The 23560-nt window shown below is 33.9% G+C and overlaps 1 protein-coding gene across 2 annotated transcripts; it reads right to left on the bottom strand.

Moving 5' to 3' along the window:
• Positions 1-478: 478 nt before the first annotated feature.
• Positions 479-19835, bottom strand: LOC111416256 (sugar-free frosting). Of its 2 annotated transcripts, XM_071201112.1 has the most exons (14): positions 18568-19835; positions 18270-18518; positions 18033-18213; positions 12523-12663; positions 12312-12462; positions 12038-12253; positions 11788-11987; positions 11513-11731; positions 11118-11455; positions 6951-7088; positions 6546-6896; positions 6328-6491; positions 609-829; positions 479-550 (listed from the first exon to the last, which is right to left on the bottom strand). In XM_071201112.1, exons 2-14 carry the CDS (start codon positions 18358-18360, stop codon positions 541-543), a joined length of 2421 nt encoding a protein of 806 aa, XP_071057213.1. In that variant the 5' UTR covers positions 18361-18518; positions 18568-19835; the 3' UTR covers positions 479-540. The 2 variants fall into 2 exon arrangements, with proteins under 2 accessions (XP_071057213.1, XP_071057214.1); XM_071201113.1 differs by having other exon boundaries at positions 479-829.
• Between the last annotated feature and the right edge of the window lie 3725 nt (positions 19836-23560).

The raw sequence follows: 23560 nt of genomic DNA, 5'->3' as shown, positions 1-23560 counted from the left end.
AAGGTATAGGTCTACGTATGGCCGGTTCTCACTTTGAATAATTTCAATTAATTATCAATAAATGCGATTAAATCACCTTTTTTTTAACAATTGTCGAAGAAAAATCTCTCAAGTTGGTACCAAAACGCTAATTGACAGGTGACGGCTGTCAAAATTCGAAGTGAGTTTGACGTTTGACAATTGTAAAAAAGTTTAAATTAATTTCGATACCAAAATAGAAAGCGAATTGGCACTACGATTACATCTCAGGTATTAATTTTTTCTCGTTTCGTTTATTGTGATTCTTTTTTGATGGGGGGGAACAATCAAAGCGGATTGAGCATCGTTTAAAAAGAAAAATCCCCTGGAAATAAGGATCCAAACGAATCTAGGCCTACTTTTGCGAAATTTCCCTCTTTTCTCCTAACCAAAAAAAAAAAGATCCAACCTAAAAGATGAACAAGAACAGCCACAGAAGCTTTACACAATCATTAAGAAGTACTTTTACGTTATATAATTGGCGGAATATTTACATAATTTCCCAATATACTTTTCAAAAATTTAAATTACCCTAAAAACAAAAAGAAAATCAAAACGAAATAATCACCTCGACATCACGGCGATATTACGCAATAGAACTACCCGACATCGTAGTAATACACGTTTTCTCGCAGGAATCTGTATTCTCGGAGCTCGAACGAACCGCCTTGGCGCTAGATGGCGCCACCTCGATCGTCTCGGTGTTGTTATTCGTACTCGCGCGGCGGCTAACCTCCCGCGTCGCCGTTCTCACGTCGAAAACGGAACACTCACTCTCCAAATCGCTATTTTCCAATTGCAAAACGTTTAGCTGCAAAATCGAATCGATTAATTTATTGGATCAAAAAATTTGTGTCGATAAAGTAGGTGCCAACTATTATTTTTTTGTAGCTGTCAAACGTCAAATTAGAATTAACCCCATTTGTTATGCGTTTATAAATAAATAAGAAAATGAAAAGAAAATAAAGGTGTTGGTGTTAAAATTCGTGTAAAAAAGTAAGGAAAATTACGAGAATCATCGTGTTGCTTAAAAATCGACGAAGAAAGTGCGGAAAAGAAGTAAAAATATTTAAGGTTAACTTTTTTTATTCTACTTTTTTGTTTCTCAACCTCGATTTCGACCTATTTGTAATCTTCATTAAAAATCCTTTAAAATAAGTACAAATTTATCTTCAATATTAATGAAGTCAAGTTCCGGTTAGAAATGTCAACGTCAATTTTGACATATTCTTAATTTTTTCTAAAATGTCTCAAAATTTATCATAAAAACTAAAATTAAGGTTGGTATTCATATTTACAAAATTAAATTGCTATCTTCGTTGTTGCTAAGTTCGGGTTTAATGTTGTTTTGGTCTAAATTTTTTGTTTCTTGAGATAACTGCGTCATGTTTGAACTCATTTTAAAGGTTATTTTATAAATGCTAACTAGCGCTATCTAGCACTGTTACTAGAACTAACATTTGACCTAGAACTAGAAACATTCGGATTTAGCCGCACGTCTCTCAAGACGGCTAAACCCGAATGATTCTAGTTCTAGGTCAAATGTTAGTTCTAGTGATAGTGCTAGATAGCGCTAGTTTTAGTGTAATAAAAATATGCAACATTTGCAACAACACTGTCATTAACATTAGACCTAGAACTAGAAAGTATCGGGTTTAATGTAATCTCAAGACATCACTCAACAAAAGAATAGGTTCAGTAAATAGTCTTCAGCCAACAGTACTGTAATCTCCAAGCACTTAGTAGTGTTTTGGCAGCTGTATATAGTCTTCTGAATGCATTAAATTGTCTTTGCCAACAATATCTAGCTTTCTCCAAGCAATTAGTAGTCTTTCCAATAATATTCAGAATTCTAAAAGTAATTAATAGTCTTTTAGAAATAGTATCTTGTCTTTCTAAGCAGATAATAGTTTCTTCCAGAAATATTTAGACTTCTCCAAGTAGGTCCTAATCTTTTGTAGCAGTATATATAGCTGCTCTGAAAGCAGTAAGTAGTCTTGTGGAAGCAGTATTTTGTCTTTCCAATCAGTTTATAATTGTTTGTTAGCACTATTTAGTCTTCTCCAAGCAGATTGTAATCTTTTCCACCAAATTCTAGCATTTTGGAAGCAGTAGGTACCTTTTTTGGAGAGCATATCTCTTCTTTCCAAGTAATTGTTAGTCTTTTCCAGTAGTATTTAGAATTCTGGCAGCATTCGGTAGCTTTTTGGGAAGCATATCTCTTTTTTTCAAGCAGTTATTAGTCTTTTCCAGCAGTATCTAACATTCTGGAAACATTAGATAATTTTTTGGGAAGCATATCTCTTCTTTCCAAGCATTTATTAGCCTTTTCCAGCAGTTTCTAACATTCTGGAAGCAGTAGGTACTTTTTTTGGAGAGCATATCTTTTCTTTTCAAGAAATTATTAATCTTTTCCAGCAGTATCTAACATTCTGGAAACATTAGATAGTTTTTTGGGAAAGATATCTCTTCTTTCCAAGCATTTATTAGTCTTTTCCAGCAGTTTCTAACATTCTGGAAGCAGTAGGTACTTTTTTTGGAAAGCATATCTTTTCTTTTCAAGAAATTATTAGTCTTTTCCAGTAGTATCTAACATTCTAGAAGCATTAGGTAGCTTTTTGAGAAGCATATCTCTTCTTTTCAAGCAGTTATTAGTCATTTCCAGCAGTATCTAACATTCTGGAAGCCTTTCTGGGAAGCATATCTCTTCTTTTCAAGCAGTTATTAGTCTTTTCCGGCAGTATCTAACATTCTGGAAGCAGTAGGTAGCTTTTTGGGATGCATATTTCTTCTTTCCAAGCAGTTATTAGACTTTTTCAGCAGTATCTAACATTCTGGAAACAGTAGGTAGCATTTTGGGAAGCATATCTCTTCTTTCCAAGCAGTTATTAGTCTTTTTCAGCAGTATCTAACATTCTGGAAGTAGTAGGTACTCTATTTGGAGAGCATATCTCTTCATTTCAAGTAGTTATTAGTCTTTTCCAGCAGTATCTAACATTCTGGAAGCATTAGATTGCTTTTTAGGAAGCATATCTCTTCTTTCCAAGCATTTACTAGTCTTTTGCAGCAGTATCTAACAATCTAGAAGCAGTAGGTACCTTTTTTGGAAAGCATATTTCTTCTTTCCAAGCAGTTATTAGCCTTTTCCAGCAGTATCTAATAGTCTGGAAGCATTAGGTAACTTTTTGAGAAGCATATCTCTTCTTTCCAAGCAGTTATTAGTCTTTTCCAGCAGCATCTAACATTCTGGAAGCATTAGATAGCTTTAAGAAGCATATCTCTTTTTTCCAAGGATTTATTAGTTTTTTCCAGCAGTATCGAACATTCTGAAAGCAGTAGGTACTTTTTTGAAGAGCATATCTCTTCTTTCCAAGCAGTTATTGGTCTTTTCCTGCAGTATTTAACATTCTGGAAGCATTAAATAGCTTTTTGGGAAGCATATCTCATCTTTCCAAGCATTTATTAATCTTTTGCAGCAGTGTCTAACATTTTGTAAGCAGTAGGTGCCTTTACTAGAGAGCATATCTCTTCATTCCAAGTAGTATTTAGCATTCTGGCAGCATTAGGTAGCTTTTTGGGAAGCATATCTCTTCTTTCCAAGCATTTATTAGTCTTTTCCAGCAGTATCTAACATTCTGTAAGCAGTAGGTGCTTTTACTAGAGAGCATATCTCTTCATTCCAAGTAGTATTTAGCAATCTGGCAGCATTAGGTAGCTTTTTGAGAAGCATATCTCTTCTTTCCAAGCATTTATTAATCTTTTCCAGCAGTATCTAACATTCTGGAAGCAGTAGGTACCTTTTTTGGAGAACATATCTTTCTTTTTCAAGTAATTATTAGTCTTTTCCAGTAGTGTCTAACATTCTGGAAACATTAGGTAGCTTCTTGAGAAGCATATCACTTGTTTCCAAGCATTTATTAGTCTTTTCCAGCAGTATCTAACATTCTGGAAGCATTACATAGCTTTCTGGGAAGCATATCTCTTCTTTTCAAGCAGTTATTAGTCTTTTCAAGCAGTATCTAACATTCTGGAAGCAGTAGGTATCTTTTTTGGAGAGCATATCTCTTCTTTCCACGCAGTTATTAGTCTTTTCCAGCACTATTTAACATTCTAGAAGCAGTAGTTAGCTTTTTGGAAAGCATATCTCTTTTTCAAACAATTATTAAAGTCTTTGAAAGCAATAAGTAGTCTTGGAAGCACTATTCCACCTGTTCAAGTAGGTCAAAACTTTTAACAGCAATCTTTAGCGTTCTGGAAGCAATAGGTATTATTTCCAAGTTCTTTTCCAAGTAAGTTGTGGTCTTTTTCTGCAGTATCTAGCATTTCAGAAGCAATAGGTAACTTTCTGAAACAGTATTTCCTCTATCCAAGTAGTTTTTAGTCTTTTACTAACAGTATTTAATCTTCTGATAGCAATAATTAGTCTTTTGCCAAAAATATTTAACTTCCTCCAAGCAATTAGTAGCCTTTCCAACAATATTTAGCATTCTGGAAGTAGTTAATAGTATTTTGGAAACAGTATCTTGTCTTTCCAAGCAGATAGTAGTTGCTCCCAGCAATATTTAGTCTTCTCCAAGCAGGTCATAACCTTTTCTAGTAGTATATAGCGCTCTGAAAATAGTAAGTAGTCTTATGGAAGCAGTATCTCATCTTTCCAATAAGTTTGTAGTTGCTTGTTAGTACTATCTAGTCTTCTCCAAGCAGATTGTAATCTTTTCCACCAGTATCTAGCATTTTGGAAACAGTAGGTACCTTTTTTGGAGAGCATATCTCTTTTCCAAACAATTATTAAACTCTTTGAAAGCAATAAGTAGTCTTGGAAGCACTATTCCGCCTGTCCAAGTAGGTCAAAACTTTTAACAGCAATGTTTAGCGTTCTGGAAACCATAGGTATTATTTCCAAGTTCTTTCCCAACTAAGTTGTGGTCTTTTTCTGCAGTATCTAGCATTTTAGGAGCAGTAGGTAACTTTTTCAAACAATATTTTCTTTCTGCAAGCAGTTTTTAGTCTTTTACTAGCAGTATTTAATCTTCTGATAGCAACAATTAGTCTTTTGCCAACAATATCTAACCTCCTCCAAGCAATTAGTAGCCTTTCCAACAATATTTAGCATTCTGGAAGTAGTTAATAGTATTTTGGAAACAGTATTTTGTCTTTCCAAGCAGATAGTAGTTGCTCCCAGCAATATTTAGTCTTCTCCAAGCAGGTCATAATCTTTTCTAGTAGTATATAGCGCTCTGAAAGCAGTAAGTAGTCTTATGGAAGCAGTATCTCATCTTTCTAATAAGTTTGTAGTTGCTTGTTAGTACTATCTAGTCTTCTCCAAGCAGATTGTAATCTTTTCCAGCAGTATCTAGCATTTTGGAAGCAGTAGGTAGCTTTTTGAAAAACATATCTCTTTTCCAAACAATTATTAAAGTCTTTGAAAGCAATAAGTAGCCTTGGAAGCAGTATTCCACCTGTCCAAGTAGGTCAAAACCTTTAACAGCAATCTTTAGCGTTCTGGAAGCAATAGGTATTATTTCCAAGTTCTTTTCCAAGTAAGTTGTGGTCTTTTTCTGCAGTATCTAGCATTTCAGAAGCAATAGGTAACTTTCTGAAATAGTATTTCCTCTATCCAAGTAGTTTTTAGTCTTTTACTAGCAGTATTTAATCTTCTGATAGCAATAATTAGTCTTTTGCCAACAATATCTAACTTCCTCCAAGCAATTAGTAGCCTTTCCAACAATATTTAGCATTTTGGAAGTAGTTAACAGTCTTTTGCAAACAGTATCTTATCTTTCCAAGCACATAATAGTTCCTCCCAGCAATATTTAGTCTTCTCCAAGCAGATTGTAATCTTTTCCACTAATATCTAGCATTTTGGAAGCAGTAGGAATCTTTTTTGCTCTACTTTTCAAGTAGTTATTAGTCTTTTCCAGTAGTATTTAGCATTCTGGCAGTATTAGGTAGCTTTTTGGGCAGCATATCTCTTCTTTCCAAACAGTTATTAGTCTTTTCTAGCAGTATCTAATACTTTTGCCAACAATATCTAGCATTCAAGAACCAATAAGTTAAAGAATATGGATTTTAGGTTATCTTTAGTTAATTTCTTTATATTTTAATCTTACTCGATTTTTAAGCAACATAATGATTCTTGAATTATACCAAAAGTAATAAAAAGAATTAGAAAAGTGGGAAGAAGCGAATTTCCCTTTTAAATTGGGTTTCAAATTGAGTCAACGCACTTACTTGAAATGAATTAATCGTAATTTACTGGAAAATTGGGGTTAATAATAAATTAATAAACAACGATGCAAAGAAACTAACCTGTCGAGTGTTCAAATACAATTCGCTCGAATCCGAGCCGCAACTAGAACTTTCGCTCAACTCGGTTGTAAATTTTCTTTGGGCTCGAGGACTCGGAGGAGGTCGCCTCGTGCAAACCTGCGCTTGAATGTGCTCGCAAACGCGCCTAAATCGACGAATATTCCCTAAAAATAATCCACCGTCAATAAAATAAATCAAAAATTGATTCGAATTCGTACCCGATAACAAAGTGAAAGTAATCGCGTATAACGGGTCCTTATTTTCGGTGGATTTATTCGTAATCGTTGAAACATCAACTTGGAATCTAACGTGTCTTTGAAACATTGCAGGTCCTGTTGTGCCGCGTTTGTACTCGACTCGGAAACTCATCGGGCTTGAAACTGAGTGGCTCAATTCGGCGATTGATAAAAAGGCGTGGATTAAATCGGCTTTAACGGTCGCTAATGGTTTTCCTTTGACTAAGATGGTGAATGTTTCGTCTTTTTCCGTCGTCATTAAACTTCCGAACCAAGATTTTTTGGTTAATTCCGGAGAAGATTCCGGAGTTAAATGGACTTCTTCTGAAGATGCTAAAAAGTAGTGAGATTAATAATGATTAAGATTAATAATTATTTAGATTTTACTTTGCATTTTTCTTCGATGAAATCTCGGTGATCCGAGAAAACTGTTTTTAATCGTCGTTAATCGCGAACGCCAATGATGGCTGGTGGTGCTTGAGTGTGGCGATCCGGGTGGGGTCATTGGAGTTAAAATTTGAGGACCTAAAATGTAAAAAAAAATAATTTAAATTTTTTTATAATTTAACATCGTTAATTGAATCCAGCGTAAAAAGAGCTTTAATTTAATACCAAACACGACTAGTTTATGTTAATCCGTTCGTGAGTTAATTCGATTTTTCCATAAATGACGAAAAACAAAATGGCCGCCTGTCAGTGTTGACAACCTAACCTAATTTTTATTTTTTTCACTATAATTAAGTCATTTTTGGGATATTTATTGGAACCAATCCGATTTTTTTATTCAAATTTATTAAAATGGTTCAAATTATGTCAAAAAATTCAAAATGGCTGCCAATATATGTCAAAAATGTGTCATGTTGGGTGTCATTTCAAATCATGTGACGTCGAGCTTTTCGAATTTGACACTATTGACTTAATACTCATGAATTAAAAAATCCAAGATGGCCGCTTTTTAGTTTTTTTTATTTTTTTGACAAGAAATGTCAAAAATATGTCATGTTCGGTGTCATTTCAAATGATTTGAAGTCGACTTTTTTGAATTTGACACTATTGACTTAATACTCATGAATTAAAAAATCCAAGATGGCCGCTTTTTAGGTTATAAATTTTTTTGACAAGAAATGTCAAAAATAAGTCATGTTGGGTGTCATTTCAAATGATTTCAAGTCGATTTTTTTTAATTTCACACTATTGGCTTAATACTCATGAATTAAAAAATCAAAGATGGCCGCTTTTTAGTTTTTATATATTTTTTTTTGATAAGAAATGTCAAAAATATGTCATATTGGGTGTCATTTCAAATTATGTGACGTCGAGCTTTTCGAATTTGACACTATTGACTTAATACTAATGAATTAAAAAATCCAAGATGGCCGCTTTTTAGTTTTTATATATTTTTTTGACAAGAAATGTCAAAAATATGTCATGTTGGATGTCAATTCAAATGATTTGGAGCCGATCTTAACGAATTTTACAAGATTGACTCAATACAAATAAGTCAAAAATTCCAAGATGGCCGCTTTTTAATTTTTATATATTTTTTTGATAAGAAATGTCAAAAATATGTCATGTTGGGTGTCATTTCAAATAATTTGAAGTCGATTTTTTTGAATTTGACACTATTGACGTAGTACTCATGAATTAAAAAATCCAAGATGGCCGCTTTTTAGGTTATATATATTTCTTTGACAAGAAATGTCAAAAATATGTCATGTTGGGTGTCATTTCAAATAATTTGAAGTCGATTTTTTTGAATTTGACACTATTGACTTAGTACTCATGAATTAAAAAATCCAAGATGGCCGCTTTTTAGTTTTTTTTATTTTTTTGACAAGAAATGTCAAAAATATGTCATGTTGGGTGTCATTTCAAATGATTTGGAGTCGTTTTTCTGAATTTGACACTATTGCCTAAATACTCATGAATTAAAAAATCCAAGATGGCCGCTTTTTAGTTTATATATTTTTGTGACAAGAAATGTCAAAAATATGTCATGTTGGGTGTCATTTCAAATTATGTGACGTCGAGCTTTTCGAATTTGACACTATTGACTTAATACTCATGAATTAAAAAATCCAAAATGGCCGCTTTTTAGGTTTTATAAATTTTTTGACAAGAAATGTCAAAAATATGTCATGTTGGGTGTCATTTCAAATGATCTGAAGTCGATTTTTTTGAATTTGACCTAATACTCAAGAATTTAAAAATCCAAGATGGCCGCTATTTAGTTTTTACATATTTTTTTGACAAGAAATGTCAAAAATATGTCATGTTGGGTGTCACTTCAAATGATTTGAAGTCGATTTTTTTGAATTTGACACTACTGACTTAATACTTATGAATTAAAAAATCCAAGATGGCCACTTTTTAGTTTTTATATATTTTTTTGACAAGAAATGTCAAAAATATGTCATGTTGAGTGTCATTTCAAATAATTTCAAGTCGATTTTTTCGAATTTGACACTATTGACTTAATACTCATGAATTAAAAAATCCAAGATGGCCGCTTTTTAGTTTTTATATATTTTTTGACAAGAAATGTCAAAAATATGTCATGTTGGGTGTCAATTCAAATGATTTGAATCGATTTTTTTGAATTTGACACTATTGACTTAATACTTATGAATTAAAAAATCCAAGATGGTCGCTTTTTAGTTTTTACATATTTTTTTGACAAGAAATGTCAAAAATATGTCATGTTGGGTGTCATTTCAAATAATTTCAAGTCGATTTTTTTGAATTTGACCTAATACTCAAGAATTAAAAAATCCAAAATGGCCGCTTTTTAGGTTATATATATTTTTTTGACAAGAAATGTCAAAAATATGTCATGTTGGGTGTCAATTCAAAAAATCGACTTGGGTGTCATTTCAAATGATTTGATTCGATTTTTTTGAATTAGACACTATTGACTTAATATACTCATGAATTAAAAAATCCAAGATGGCCGCTTTTTAGGTTATATATATTTTTTTGACAAGAAATGTCAAAAATATGTCATGTTGGGTGTCACTTCAAATGATTTGAAGTCGATTTTTTTGAATTTGACACTACTGACTTAATACTTATGAATTAAAAAATCCAAGATGGCCACTTTTTAGTTTTTATATATTTTTTTGACAAGAAATGTCAAAAATATGTCATGTTGAGTGTCATTTCAAATAATTTCAAGTCGATTTTTTCGAATTTGACACTATTGACTTAATACTCATGAATTAAAAAATCCAAGATGGCCGCTTTTTAGTTTTTATATATTTTTTGACAAGAAATGTCAAAAATATGTCATGTTGGGTGTCATTTCAAATGATTAGAAGTCGATCTTTACGAATTTGACACTATTGACATAATACAAATAAATCAAAAATTCAAAAATGGCCGCATTTTAATTTTTATCTATATTTTTTGACAAGAAATATAAAAAACGTATTATATTGGGTGCCATTTAAAATCACCTTTTTGAATTTGACACTTTTGACATAATTGTCATAAGTTAAAAATTCCAAAATGGCGGATTTTTAATTTTTACATATATTTTTAACAAGAAATAACAAAAATATGTCATGTTGGGTGTCAATTCAAATGATTTGAAGTCGATCTTTACGAATTTGACACTATTGACTTAACAAAAATAAGTCAAAAATTTCAAAATGGTTGCTTTTTAATTTTTATATATATTTTTTGACAAAAAATATCAAAAATATGTCATATTGGGTGTTATTTCTAATCACCGTTTTGAATTTGACACTTTTGACATAATTGTCATAAGTTAAAAATTCCAAAATGGCGGATTTTTAATTTTTATATATATTTTTAATAAAAAATATCAAAAATATGTCATGTTGGGAGTCATTTCAAATGATTTGAAGCCAATCTTTTCGAATTTGACGCTATTGACTTAATAAGTTAACAATTCCAAGATGGCCGCTTTTTAATTTTTATATATATTTTTTGCAAGAAATATCAAAAATATGTCATGTTGGATGTCAATTCAAATGATTTGGAGCCGATCTTAACGAATTTTACACTATTGACTTGATACAAATAAGTCAAAAATTCCAAAATGGCCGCTCTTTAATTTTTATACATATTTTTTCACAAGAAATATCAAAAATATGTCATATTTTATGTCATTTCAAATCACCTTTTTGAATTTGACACTTTTGACATAATTGTCATAAGTTAAAAATTCCAAAATGGCCGCTTTTTAAGTTTTATATTTTTTTTTGACAAGAATTATCAAAACCATGTCATGTTTGGTATCATTTCAAACGATATAAAGCTGATTTATTCGATTTTGACATTATTAACACAAAACTCATTAATTAAAAATTCCAAGATGGCCGATTTTTAATTCCTAACAACTTTTTTAATAGGAAATATCAAAAACATATTATGTTTGGTATCATTTCAAACGATTCAAAGCCGATTTATTCGATTTTGACACTATTACCTTAATTCTAATAAGTCAAAAATTTCAAGATGGCCGAAAATTCGTCATCTTGTACCAAAATCAATCATTTCTTAAACATATATTAATAAAAAGAGACAAACCTGTAACCAATTGACTAGAATCGTTTTCGGGCGATGTTAAAGTGGCTAAAAGAGAACTTCCGGTTGTCCCACCCCCACTACTATTAGCGCGATGATGCGTTGGTGTGGCGGGTGGTGGCGTAACAGTCACATGGGTGTTTGATGAGACGTGAGTGGAGCTTCTATGAGTGGCCGAGCTACCGTGGTGCGATCTTGCGGTGTTTACCGGAGACGACAACGTCCCTGATGTATTATTGAACAAAATCGGGCTCGAAGCGCCCGAAGATCGCGTCGGTGAGTGTACGCTAAGAGTGCTGTGGGTGCTTCCGGTCGATGGGCTTCTTCTTGCGTGAGGTCTCCTTAAAAAAAATTAACACAAATTATTATTTTTTTAAAAAACGGGTTAAATTAAATACTTGTAATGCGATCTTCTCGGTGTTAAAGGAGATCCTTCGCTGATTTGCCCAAATTGTAAAGTATTTTGCCCGTTGACCCGACAAGTATCGATGCGTTTCCGGGGGGGATCATTGACATCGGTTCTTATTCGTAATAACGAATCGGATTCGTCTTCGTAAGCCGGCCGTCGACGTTTCCGGTCCAATAATAGGAAGTAAATGACTTTTTCCGTGTTGTGGCTGCCAAAAATGTTCTTTTTTAATACAAATTTATTAAAACGAATTGTTTTAATTACTTCGGGCTTAACAGGTGTTGGATTAGCTTCTCGCGTTCTTTGAAACACCCCAAACTGCAAATTGCTTGTAATACATCGGGATCGACGGCGTCTATCGATGGTAAAACGTGGGTTTGGACGACTTCCATCATGGGGAGTTCGAGTTCTAATTCTCCTTTTCCACCGGCTGTCACCCAAGGGTGTTTGTTAATATCGGAGAGCTAAAAAATTGTTTTTAATCTTAATTTTTGATGGAAAGAAAATTTTTTACGGTTAATCTCTTTTCGGGGTTAACTTCGATCATCCCGCGTAATAAACTTTGACAATCCGGTGGGACGAAATGAGGGATGTGAAAAACGCCTCTTTTAACCTTCTCTAAGAGTTGCCTTAAATTATCGTCGTCGAAAGGAAGCGCCCCAACTAACAAAGCGTACAAAATAACACCACAAGACCAAACATCCGCTTTTCTCCCATCATATTTTTCACCCTAAATTATAATTATATTAATTATTATTAAAAGAAAAGAAATGAATTAATTAATATACCCGAATAACTTCCGGACAAGCGTAATGTGGCGACCCACAACTAGTTTCTAACATCGATCCGATCGGTTGGAGCGAGGCCATTCCGAAATCGGCCACTTTTATGTTGTTCTTTTCGTCCAAAAGGAGGTTTTCCGGTTTCAAATCGCGATGGCTAAAAAAATAATTAATGTTTAAGCGGTAATTTTAGTAATTTAAGTTGTGGGTGAATTACCATATTGAGTGGCTGTGGCAAAAATCTAAAGCTGAAATGATCTGGCGGAAAAATCTTCGGGCTTCCTTCGGGGTTAATCTGCCTTTTTTCACCAAGTAGTCGAAAAGTTCTCCCCCGGAAACGTGCTCGAGGACTAAATAACTGAAAAGAGCGTTTAAAAAGCTTTAATTTGATACCAAACACGACCGAGTTATCTTTGAGGGTTCGCGAGATATTTTAATTTAAAAAATTCAAGATGGCGTCGAAAAGTGGGGTTATATTTATTTATTTATGAAATCAAAAATTAATTAAAAATTTTGATTTTACCCAAATTAGGTTATGTTGGGTGTCATTTCAAGCAAATCAATGATGTGCTTTACGAATTTAATGTTTATTTTATATTTTGGAAATCCAAAATGGCCGCTTGTCATTTATATATATATATATATATCGATTTTACTTAAAATACGTTATGTTGGGTGTCATTTCAAACAAATCAAAGATGATTTTTACGAATTTGATGTTTATTACATTTTTGGGAAAATCAAGATGGCGGCTTGTCACTTATATATTTCGATTTTACCTAAAATAAATCGTGTTCGGTGTCATTTCAAGCAAATCAAAGATGATCTTTACGAATTTAATGTGTATTTTATTTTTTGGAAATTCAAGATGGCCGCTTGTCACTTATATATTTCGATTTTACCCAAAATAGGTTATGTTGGGTGTCATTTCAAGCAAATCAGAGATGATCTTTACGAATTTAATGTTTATTTTAATTTTTGGAAATTCAAGATGGCCGCTTGTCACTTATATATTTCGATTTTACCCAAAATAGGTTATGTTGGGTGTCATTTCAAGCAAATCAAAGATGATCTTTACGAATTTAATGCTTATTTCACCGAGCTGTTTTGTCATCAACTGACATGTCATGATCTCGTTTTTCGAGAAACTGCTAATGCCGAAAACCTCAAAACTATCGTCTTTTGTTTTTCTCCTAGAGGTCAAAATTGAAAATATCGTGAAACCAACAAGTGCAATTATCTTGGTTATTATTATAGGTGAAGTATTATAACTAAGACATTGAATGAACACTTTTTTACACAGAATATAATGTAATATGTCCTATTCGGACATCGAATTTGAACCACCCTATACACGATGTCATTGTATTAATTTAAAGTCGTTTGCGACTGAGGTAGTGCAGTTAATATTATATTAATACAAGAATGATTGAATTCATATATATACTATCTCCTATATCGCTGACTCCCTATCTAAGCAATGAGTTGCGAGCGTTTCCATCAAAAGCAGACGGAATGATATATGTTTTGTCTTTGTCGTGCCCCATGTCGTGAAGGTGCTTGCGCGAATCGTAAATTTTAAAGAGTTTGAAGTGTTTCGCGCGTATTTTATGCAGCTTTGAAATGCAATTATTGTAGATAATTGACTTTAATTATAAATTATCGTAGATGCATCAAATAAATTAGAATATATGTACTTTTGTGTGAAATTGACGTTGAATATTGCTTTAAATATCAACTTTATGTAGGTTGTTCATTAAACATTATATTCTTTAAAATTAAATTAATACATATATACATAGTAATTATTAAAAATGTGTACCAAAATATAGTTATTAATTTTTAACATAATTTGTGAGCATACGCCCTTTAATGAAGTTGTTACATTAATTAAAGATATAAAATATGTACTTAGGGTACTTACTATTTAATGTACATAATATTCTATCATAAAATTTTCATCATATCGATGTAATTATTAATTAAATTTTTAAGAAAAATGTTTCAAGAAAAGGAGGGCTTTGAATTCTTTTTTATTACACTGAGATCTTTCCTTCTACCTTTATTTTACTTTTAACAAATTTTCTTCACTTTCTTAACAAATAATAATTACATTTTAAATTGCTTAGTCCTAAAATATGTTAATAATTATGTTGTTATACACATGAAACCTATAATATACATAACTAAATATTTAGATTTTAGGTTATGTTTATGTCAAACATTTATTTGGTGTTTTATAAACATCAAGGTCATCAGCTGCTATTAATTTTTAATTCACCGTCCAATAAGATAAAAGCGTACTCACCACGTTCACGCATGTCTCTTGAGTAGACGGGGGCACGACAGAGACAGATATATATATATATATCTGCACTCTAGTGTTTACACTCTTTTGCTGCCTTAGTCAGCGATATAGGAGATAGTATATATATGATTGAATTGGTATTGGTATGCAACCAATATCACAGATTGGTATTGCAACGCGGCGAAAGTTCCTCAAAACGATGGCGACAATTCATTCTTTCTGTCCTTTTATTTAAAATAATTCTTAGTGTACGCATAGATTGAAATTAATGTTGAAAGTAGTGCTCATTTTGATTTGTTTATTAACTTACCGCTTAAAGCAACCGCTAGAAACAACGATAGTTCGAAAAATATAAAGGCAGCTAAAAACGGTTAAAGAACAAAAAACTGACAAAGCGGCGTCAACATCTGGTTCAATCTGGTTACTAATTTAAAATTATCTAAGCTACCACTACATATTGACATATGCAGCCAATATTACACAGGTCACGTGGGTTACGATAATTAATTAACACAGTGTATGTGATGAAATTGTATTAATTTAAGGTCACTTGCGGCTGAGGCAGTACAGTTAATACCATATCAAATCAAGACTGGTGTCACACAACCTACTGCCTCGGCTGCAAGCGACCTCGGCTTAATACATTGAAGTATACGATGTCATTCTATTAACACAAAAATTATATCAACACAAAAATGGTATGAAACAACTTACTGCCTCGGCCGCAAGCGACTTCGGCTTAATATATTAAAGTATATGATGTCATTGTATTAATTTAAGGTCACTTGCGGCTGAGGCAGTACAATTAATACTTTATCAATACAAAAATGGTATGAAACAACCTACTGCCTCGGCCGCAAGCGACCTCTGCTTAATCCACTGAAGTATACAACGTCGTTGTATTAATTTAAGGTCACTTGCGACTGAGGCAGTACAGTTAATACCATATCAACTCAAGACTGGTGTTACACAACCTACTGCCTCGGTCGCAAGCGACCTCGGCTTAATACATTGAAATATACGATGTCATTCTATCAACACAAAAATGGTATGAAACAACTTACTGCCTCGGCCGCAAGCGACTTCGGGTTAATATATTGAAGTATATGATGTCATTGTATTAATTTAAGGTCACTTGCGGCTGAGGCAGTACAGTTAATACCATATCAATACAAGAATGATATGAAACAACCTACTGCCTCGGCCGCAAGCGACCTCGGCTTAATCCACTGAAGTATACAACGTCGTTGTATTAATTTAAGGTCACTTGTGGCTGAGACAGTACAATTAATACTATATCAATACAAAAATGGTATGAAACAACCTACTGCCTCGGCCGCAAGCGACCTCGGCTTAATACAGTGAAGTACAGGATGTCATTGTATTAATACTATATCAACACAAAAATGGTATGAAATAACCTACTGCCTCGGCCGCAAGCGACCTCGGCTTAATACATTGAAGTACACGATGTCATCATATTAATTTAAGATCGTTTGCGATTGAGGCAGTATAGTTAATATAATATCAACGCAGGAATGGTGTAAAACAACCTACTGCCTCGGCCGCAAGCGACCTCGGCTTAATACACTGAAGTATACGATGTAATTGTATTAATTTAAGGTAACTTGCGATTGATGCAATACAGTTAATACCATATCAATACAAGAATGGTATGAAACAACCTACTGCCTCGGCCGCAAGCGACCTCGGCTTGATACAGTGAAGTACACGATGTCATTGTATTAATTTAAGGTCACTTGTGGCTGAGGCAGTACAGTTAATACTATATCAACACAGGAATGGTATGAAACAACCTACTGCCTCAGCCGCAAGCGAGTTCGGCTTAATATATTGAAGTATATGATGTCATTGTATTAATTTAAGGTCACTTGCGGCTGAGGCAGTACAGTTAATACTATATCAATAGAGGAATGGTATGAAACAACCTACTGCCTCGGTCGCAAGCGACTTCGGCTTAATACAGTGAAGTACACGATGTCATTGTATTAATTTAAGATAACTTGCGGCTCAGGCAGTACAGTTAATACTATATCAACACAGGAATGGTATGAAACAACCTACTGCCTCAGCCGCAAGCGAGTTCGGCTTAATATATTGAAGTATATGATGTCATTGTATTAATTTAAGGTCACTTGCGGCTGAGGCAGTACAGTTAATACCATATTAACACAAAACTGGTGTTAAACAAACTACTGCCTCGGCCGCAAGCGACCTCGGCTTAATACAGTGAAGTACACGATGTCATTGTATTAATTTAAGATAACTTGCGGCTCAGGCAGTACAATTAATACTATATCAATACAGGAATGGTATGAAACAACCTACAGCCTCAGCCGCAAGCGACTTCGGCTTAATATATTGAAGTATATGATATCATTGTATTAATTTAAGGTCACTTGCGGCTGAGGCAGTACAGTTAATACTATATCAATAGAGGAATGGTATGAAACAACCTACTGCCTCGGTCGCAAGCGACCTCGGCTTAATCCACTGAAATATACAACGTCGTTGTATTAATTTAAGATAACTTGCGGCTCAGGCAGTACAATTAATACTATATCAATACAAAAATGGTATGAAACAACCTACTGCCTCGGCCGCAAGCGACCTCGGCTTAATACACTGAAGTATACGATGTAATTGTATTAATTTAAGGTCACTTGCAGCTGAGGCAGTACAGTTAATACTATATCAACACAAAAATGGTATGAAACAACCTATTGCCTCGGCCGCAAGCGACCTCGGCTTAATACACTAAAGTATACGATGTCATTGTATTAATTTAAGGTCACTTGCGGCTGAGGCAGTACAGTTAATACTATATCAATAGAGGAATGGTATGAAACAACCTACTGCCTCGGTCGCAAGCGACTTCGGCTTAATACAGTGAAGTACACGATGTCATTGTATTAATTTAAGATAACTTGCGGCTCAGGCAGTACAGTTAATACTATATCAACACAGGAATGGTATGAAACAACCTACTGCCTCAGCCGCAAGCGAGTTCGGCTTAATATATTGAAGTATATGATGTCATTGTATTAATTTAAGGTCACTTGCGGCTGAGGCAGTACAGTTAATACCATATTAACACAAAACTGGTGTTAAACAAACTACTGCCTCGGCCGCAAGCGACCTCGGCTTAATACAGTGAAGTACACGATGTCATTGTGTTAATACTATATCAACACAAAAATGGTATGAAACAACCTACTGCCTCGGCCGCAAGCGGCCTCGGATCGAGGCACAATTAAGACAAAATCAAGTTGTTTTTTCAAATCGTTTAGTTCAGTATCCATTTGTTATCGAATGTAGCACAGAGTAAAAAATGAACCAAAAAAATAATTAATGAAGAAGATAAAATTTTTAAGTCGGGGTCACATTGAGGTACTTACAGATATTTTTTGTTTTCGTAAACATCGCTCAGTCCTAAAACGTGGGGATGATCGATGAGTTTCATAATCGCTATTTCTCGCTCAACTTTCATTAAGACACTTTCGCTTAATTTCTCCCTATTTATGATCTTTATGGCGACCTTTTTTCCCGTTACACAATGAACCCCCAATTTAACGAGACCTAGAAGTTAAATGATTAAAATTAATAAAAAAAATGTATAGAATTTTTTTGTTTACCTGTTTGTCCTTTCCCCAAGGTTTTTTCTAACCTATAAGGTCCGACGTATTGGTGGATTTCCGGCGAATGATTCGTTCCTTCCTTTTGCATTTTATCCAATTTCGTTAACTGTTCGAGTTAATCAAAAATTTTGTTCGTCACGAAAAAAACTCCATCTTATTTGCAATTTTCTTTATTTCGAACCCACACATTTTCGTTTTTTCATTTCTTTAAGACGATTTTTCGTTTTTGTAATCATCATTTTTTACCTTTAAATTTTTATTAATTTAAAACTTGATTATCTATTTCGTATCTTACCTAATATTGTTGATGATAATGTTATTTCTCGGAATTAACTCGATGACATTAACGCTATTGGGATCGAATTCGAGTAAAAAAAAAGTAATCGTCGTCCTCCTCAAACCTTTTTTTTAATTCCTCCCCAACGTTCGGGTCGTCCCCCTTAATATTTTTGGATTGTTTAAAAAAAATTGCACTTAAAAATCGCGTGAAGTCATTTTAAAACGTTCGGGGTGGGATTCTCGAATTTAACTTCACCACTTTCGTTGGATTGTGGGGGACATACTATGCCACAGGGGTGTACTGTGTCCAGAAGCAAAATCAATATTTTCAGTGCTTTAAAGCTGGGATACCCCGTCGCGATAAAATCCCTACATAAACTCGATTTCAAATTATTAATTCATTTGCATCATTTCTCAAACGCTTTCTAACATATCGAATTTGTTGCAAAACTTGTTAATAATCAAAATTATTTAAAAAAATATATGTAAAGACATTCAGCGCCATCTCTCGGATATTATCGCGATTACTTTGTGTCAATTCAAATTTTATTTATAAAATTATATGAAATCGAATATGGATAAAAGGACTGAGAAATCTTTTATTCCTTTGGTATCCAAAATATGTCACCTAACTCAGGCTATATCAATTAAAATTGATATTTGAATACTAATATTCTACTCAGACAACATTCATTTCAGTGTATTAAGCCGAGGTTGCTTGCGGCCGAGGCGGTAGGTTGTTTTACACCATTCCTGCGTTAATATCATATTAACTGTACTGCCTCAGTCGTAAACGATATTAAATTAGTATAATGACATCGTGTACTTCAATGTATTAAGCCGAGGTCGCTTGCGGCCGAGGCAATAGGTTGTTTTACACCATTCCTGTGTTAATATCAATATTAACTGTACTGCCTCAGTTGCAAGTGATCTCAAAATAATACAATGACATAGTGTATTTCAGTGTATTAAGCCGAGGTCGCTTGCGGCCGAGGCAGTAGGTTGTTTCATACCATTTTTTTGTTGATGTGGTATTAACTGTATTGCCTCAGCCGCAAGTGACCTTAAATTAATACAATGACATCGTATACTTTAGTATATTAAGCCGAGGTCGCTTGCGGCCGAGGCAGTAGGTTGTTTCATTCCATTTTTGTGTTGATGTATGTATGTATGTATGTAGAGAGGGGTGCGTAATTTTTACGCGCACTTAGGCCCCAGTGGGCCCCTTGTGCATACTCCCTTGGAGGCTCGAGATGGTAGAGAAGATCTCGTTAGGTTTTTTTTTTGTGTTGATATAGTATTAACTGTACTGCCTCAGCCGCAAGTTACCTTAAATTGATACAATGACATCGTGTACTTCACTGTATTAAGCCGAGGTCGCTTGCGGCCGAGGCAGTAGGTTATTTCATATCATTCTTGTGTTGATGTGGTATTAACTGTATTGCCTCAATCGCAAGTGACCCTAAATTAATACAATGACATCGTGTACTTCACTGTATTAAGCCGAGGTCGCTTGCGGCCGAGGCAGTAGGTTGTTTTACACCATTCCTGCGTTGATATGATATTAACCGTACTGCCTCAGTCGCAAACAATCTTAAATTAATGTGATGACATAGTGTACTTCAATGTATTAAGTCGAGGTCGCTTGCGGCCGAGGCAGTAGGTTGTTTCATTCCATTTTTGTGTTGATATAGTATTAACTGTACTGCCTCAGCCGCAAGTTACCTTAATTTAATACAATGACATCGTGTACTTCAGTGTATTAAGCCGAGGTCGCTTGCGGCCGAGGCAGTACGTTGTTTGACACCAGTCTTGTTGATAAGATATTAACAGTAACGCTTCGCCTGCAACCGACCTCGACTTCGTGTACTTCAGTGTATTAAACCGAGGCCTTTGGTTTGGCCTTTGGATTAATGCAATGACATCATGTATTTTAGTGTATACTTTTCAGTGTATTAATTAATTATTTGTTTGTGTTGACATGGTATTAACTCATCTGCCAACCACCTAGGCTTGATTGTGTGTCATTGTGAATTGCAGTTGATTTAGCCTCTGTTGTTTGCGGCCGAAGCGTTTTGTTTTATATCAGTTTCGTGCTGACATGGTATTAATTGTAGGGCCTAATGGAGGCCATACACCATACGGTTTAAAACTGTACAGTTATCGCCGCATATACAGGGTGGGCAAATTTGGGGGTTATTATAGGCCATCTCAGAAACTATAAGAAATACTATAGTATAGTCTCGAAAAAAGAGACCGGACATGGCATCTACTTTTTTCGTATTTCTTATAGTTTCTGAGATAGCCTATAATAACACCATAATTTGCCCATCCTGTACATGCAACCAAGCAAATACCAAATTTGACTCGTTACATTTGCGCGCATGCATACTTTTTATGAAAAATGTCATGACACAACTTGAAATTTTCTCCGACGTTTCGTTTTCGTGGAACTATCATCAGGTGTATTTTTTCTTATCAACGCCTTATTTGATTTTCACACAAAAAAATAGGATAATTAATTTTGATTTTAATTATATGTCACACAATGTATTTCATTTAAAAAAAACATTGAATTATTCAAAGAAAAAAGAGTTTCTAGGATCCCAATGGTGGGGGTCGAATTTGAATTACCCCCTGTATAAATAAAGATAGTTACGAAGACTTGGGTGGCGTAATTTTTTCCTTTTATACAGGGTGTATCTGAATGACGTGCCCAAACTTCAGGGGGTGATTCTTTAGGCAATTTTAAGGGTACTTTGATATATGAACCATGGGCGACTTCGGCTCCCATAAGGAGCTACACCCCTCCAAAAATGGTGGAAAATTTTGGTTAAATTTGCTTTTCTCAAAAACCATAAACGCTAGGAAAATGAAATTTGGGGAATATGTTTAACTCATAATAGGGCACGTTTTAACCCTATTTGTACTTTCAACCTGCCCTTGTTCCTAGTTTTAGGTCTAGCACTGCATAACAATTAAAACTAGAACTAACACTAAACCCGAACGTTTCTAGTTCTAGGTCTAGTGTTAGTTCTAGTTTTATACTAACACAGTTACTATGTAGAACTAACACTACATACACCTAGAATTAGAATCATTTCATTTTGTAATGGCAATTATAGCGTGAAGTTTTCTTTTGTAATGTCAATTATAGCGTGAAGGAATGTTCGGTAAGGTTAGTTATGTTTACAAACATTAATTATACCATGAAGTTTTCTTTGGTAATTATAGCGTGAAGTTTTCTTTTGTAATGGCAATTATAGCGTGAAGGAATGTGAGGTAAGGTTAGTTTTGTTTACAAACATTAATTATACCATGAAGTATTCTTTGACAATTAGTAATGGCAATTATAGCGTGAAGTTTTCTTTTGTAATGTCAATTATAGCGTGAAGGAATGTTCGGTAAGGTTAGTTATGTTTACAAACATTAATTATACCATGAAGTTTTCTTTGGTAATTATAGCGTGAAGTTTTCTTTTGTAATGGCAATTATAGCGTGAAGGAATGTGAAGTAAGGTTAGTTTTGTTTACAAACATTAATTATACCATGAAGTATTCTTTGACAATTAGTAATGGCAATTATAGCGTGAAGTTTTCTTTTGTAATGTCAATTATAGCGTGAAGGAATGTTCGGTAAGGTTAGTTATGTTTACAAACATTAATTATACCATGAAGTTTTCTTTTGTAATGGCAATTATAGCGTGAAGGAATGTGAGGTAAGGTTAGTTTTGTTTACAAACATTAATTATACCATGAAGTATTCTTTGACAATTAGTAATGGCAATTATAGCGTGAAGTTTTCTTTTGTAATGGCAATTATAGCGTGAAGGAATGTGAGGTAAGGTTAGTTTTGTTTACAAACATTAATTATACCATGAAGTATTCTTTGGCAATTAGTAATGGCAATTATAGCGTGAAGTTTTCTTTTGTAATGTCAATTATAGCGTGAAGGAATATTCGGTAAGGTTAGTTTTGTTTACAAACATTAATTATACCATGAAGTTTTCTTTGGCAATTAGTAATGACAATTATAGCGTGAAGTTTTCTTTTGTAATGTCAATTGTAGCGTGAAGGAATGTTCGGTAAGGTTAGTTTTGTTTACAAACATTAATTATACCTTGAAGTTTTCTTTGGCAATTAAACCAGGAGGAGTATTTTAAATTTGTCACCAGATTGACCTTGCACGTGATTGGTTGAATGCGAGGAAGTTCACACACAGGCAATTTTGAATTTGAAGGTTAGGTTATTGACAATTCGACAGTTTCGTGTCATTATTGTAAATTTTTTGTTCTTAAACCCTTCTTTATTATATTTTGAAGTGACACTACCGGTATCCCGCCAAATTTTTACCACCAATAGCAACATACCTTGATAACTTGCTATAATATGGCGTCAGATTTGGCGGAATACTGCCACCATGCACTAGTCACTCGTATTAATGAAGTGGGGAACATACGTTTAATTCCGGATACTGTCGCTTATAGCGTTGCTTTCGAACCCATTTTTACCATTTTTTGACTTGTCAGTTTGACTGATTTGATTTACTTTATAATAAGTACTTCGATTAACCCTGTACCAAATAATAATTTAATACCTGGTCATGTTTTTTTTAGATTTTTTTTTGTAAAACAATGTAAACGACAAAATTTAATGTGTATAAAATTTTGTACAGTTTGTAAAGTTTTGTAAATTAAATAACAAATTTAATTTATATTTCCCGCCTGCCGATGATTTCAGCGCTGTTTCAATCAAACGTTTATAGTTGCCTATCTACAGGGTGTCCCGCAAAGATTGTACAATACTGCATCAGCGTATTCTCTGATTGAAAACAGACAAGAAAAGTCTAATAAACATAGGTCCGAAAATGGACCAATTTCGAGATATTCAAAGTTTTAGTTTCATAAGCTGACCTATAATTTGTTTTTTATTTAAATCAATTGTCATTGCCAAATTTTTATAAAAAAACGGTCTGTACCACCCTAGATACCATGTTCTATGACCACGCTT

The sequence above is a fragment of the Onthophagus taurus genome, unplaced genomic scaffold (assembly GCF_036711975.1).
Source record: "Onthophagus taurus isolate NC unplaced genomic scaffold, IU_Otau_3.0 ScKx7SY_16, whole genome shotgun sequence".
In the NCBI taxonomy this organism is placed as follows: Eukaryota; Metazoa; Arthropoda; class Insecta; order Coleoptera; family Scarabaeidae; genus Onthophagus; species Onthophagus taurus.
Note: the sequence above shows the minus strand (reverse complement) of the source record. Positions and strands in the feature narration are given on the sequence as shown.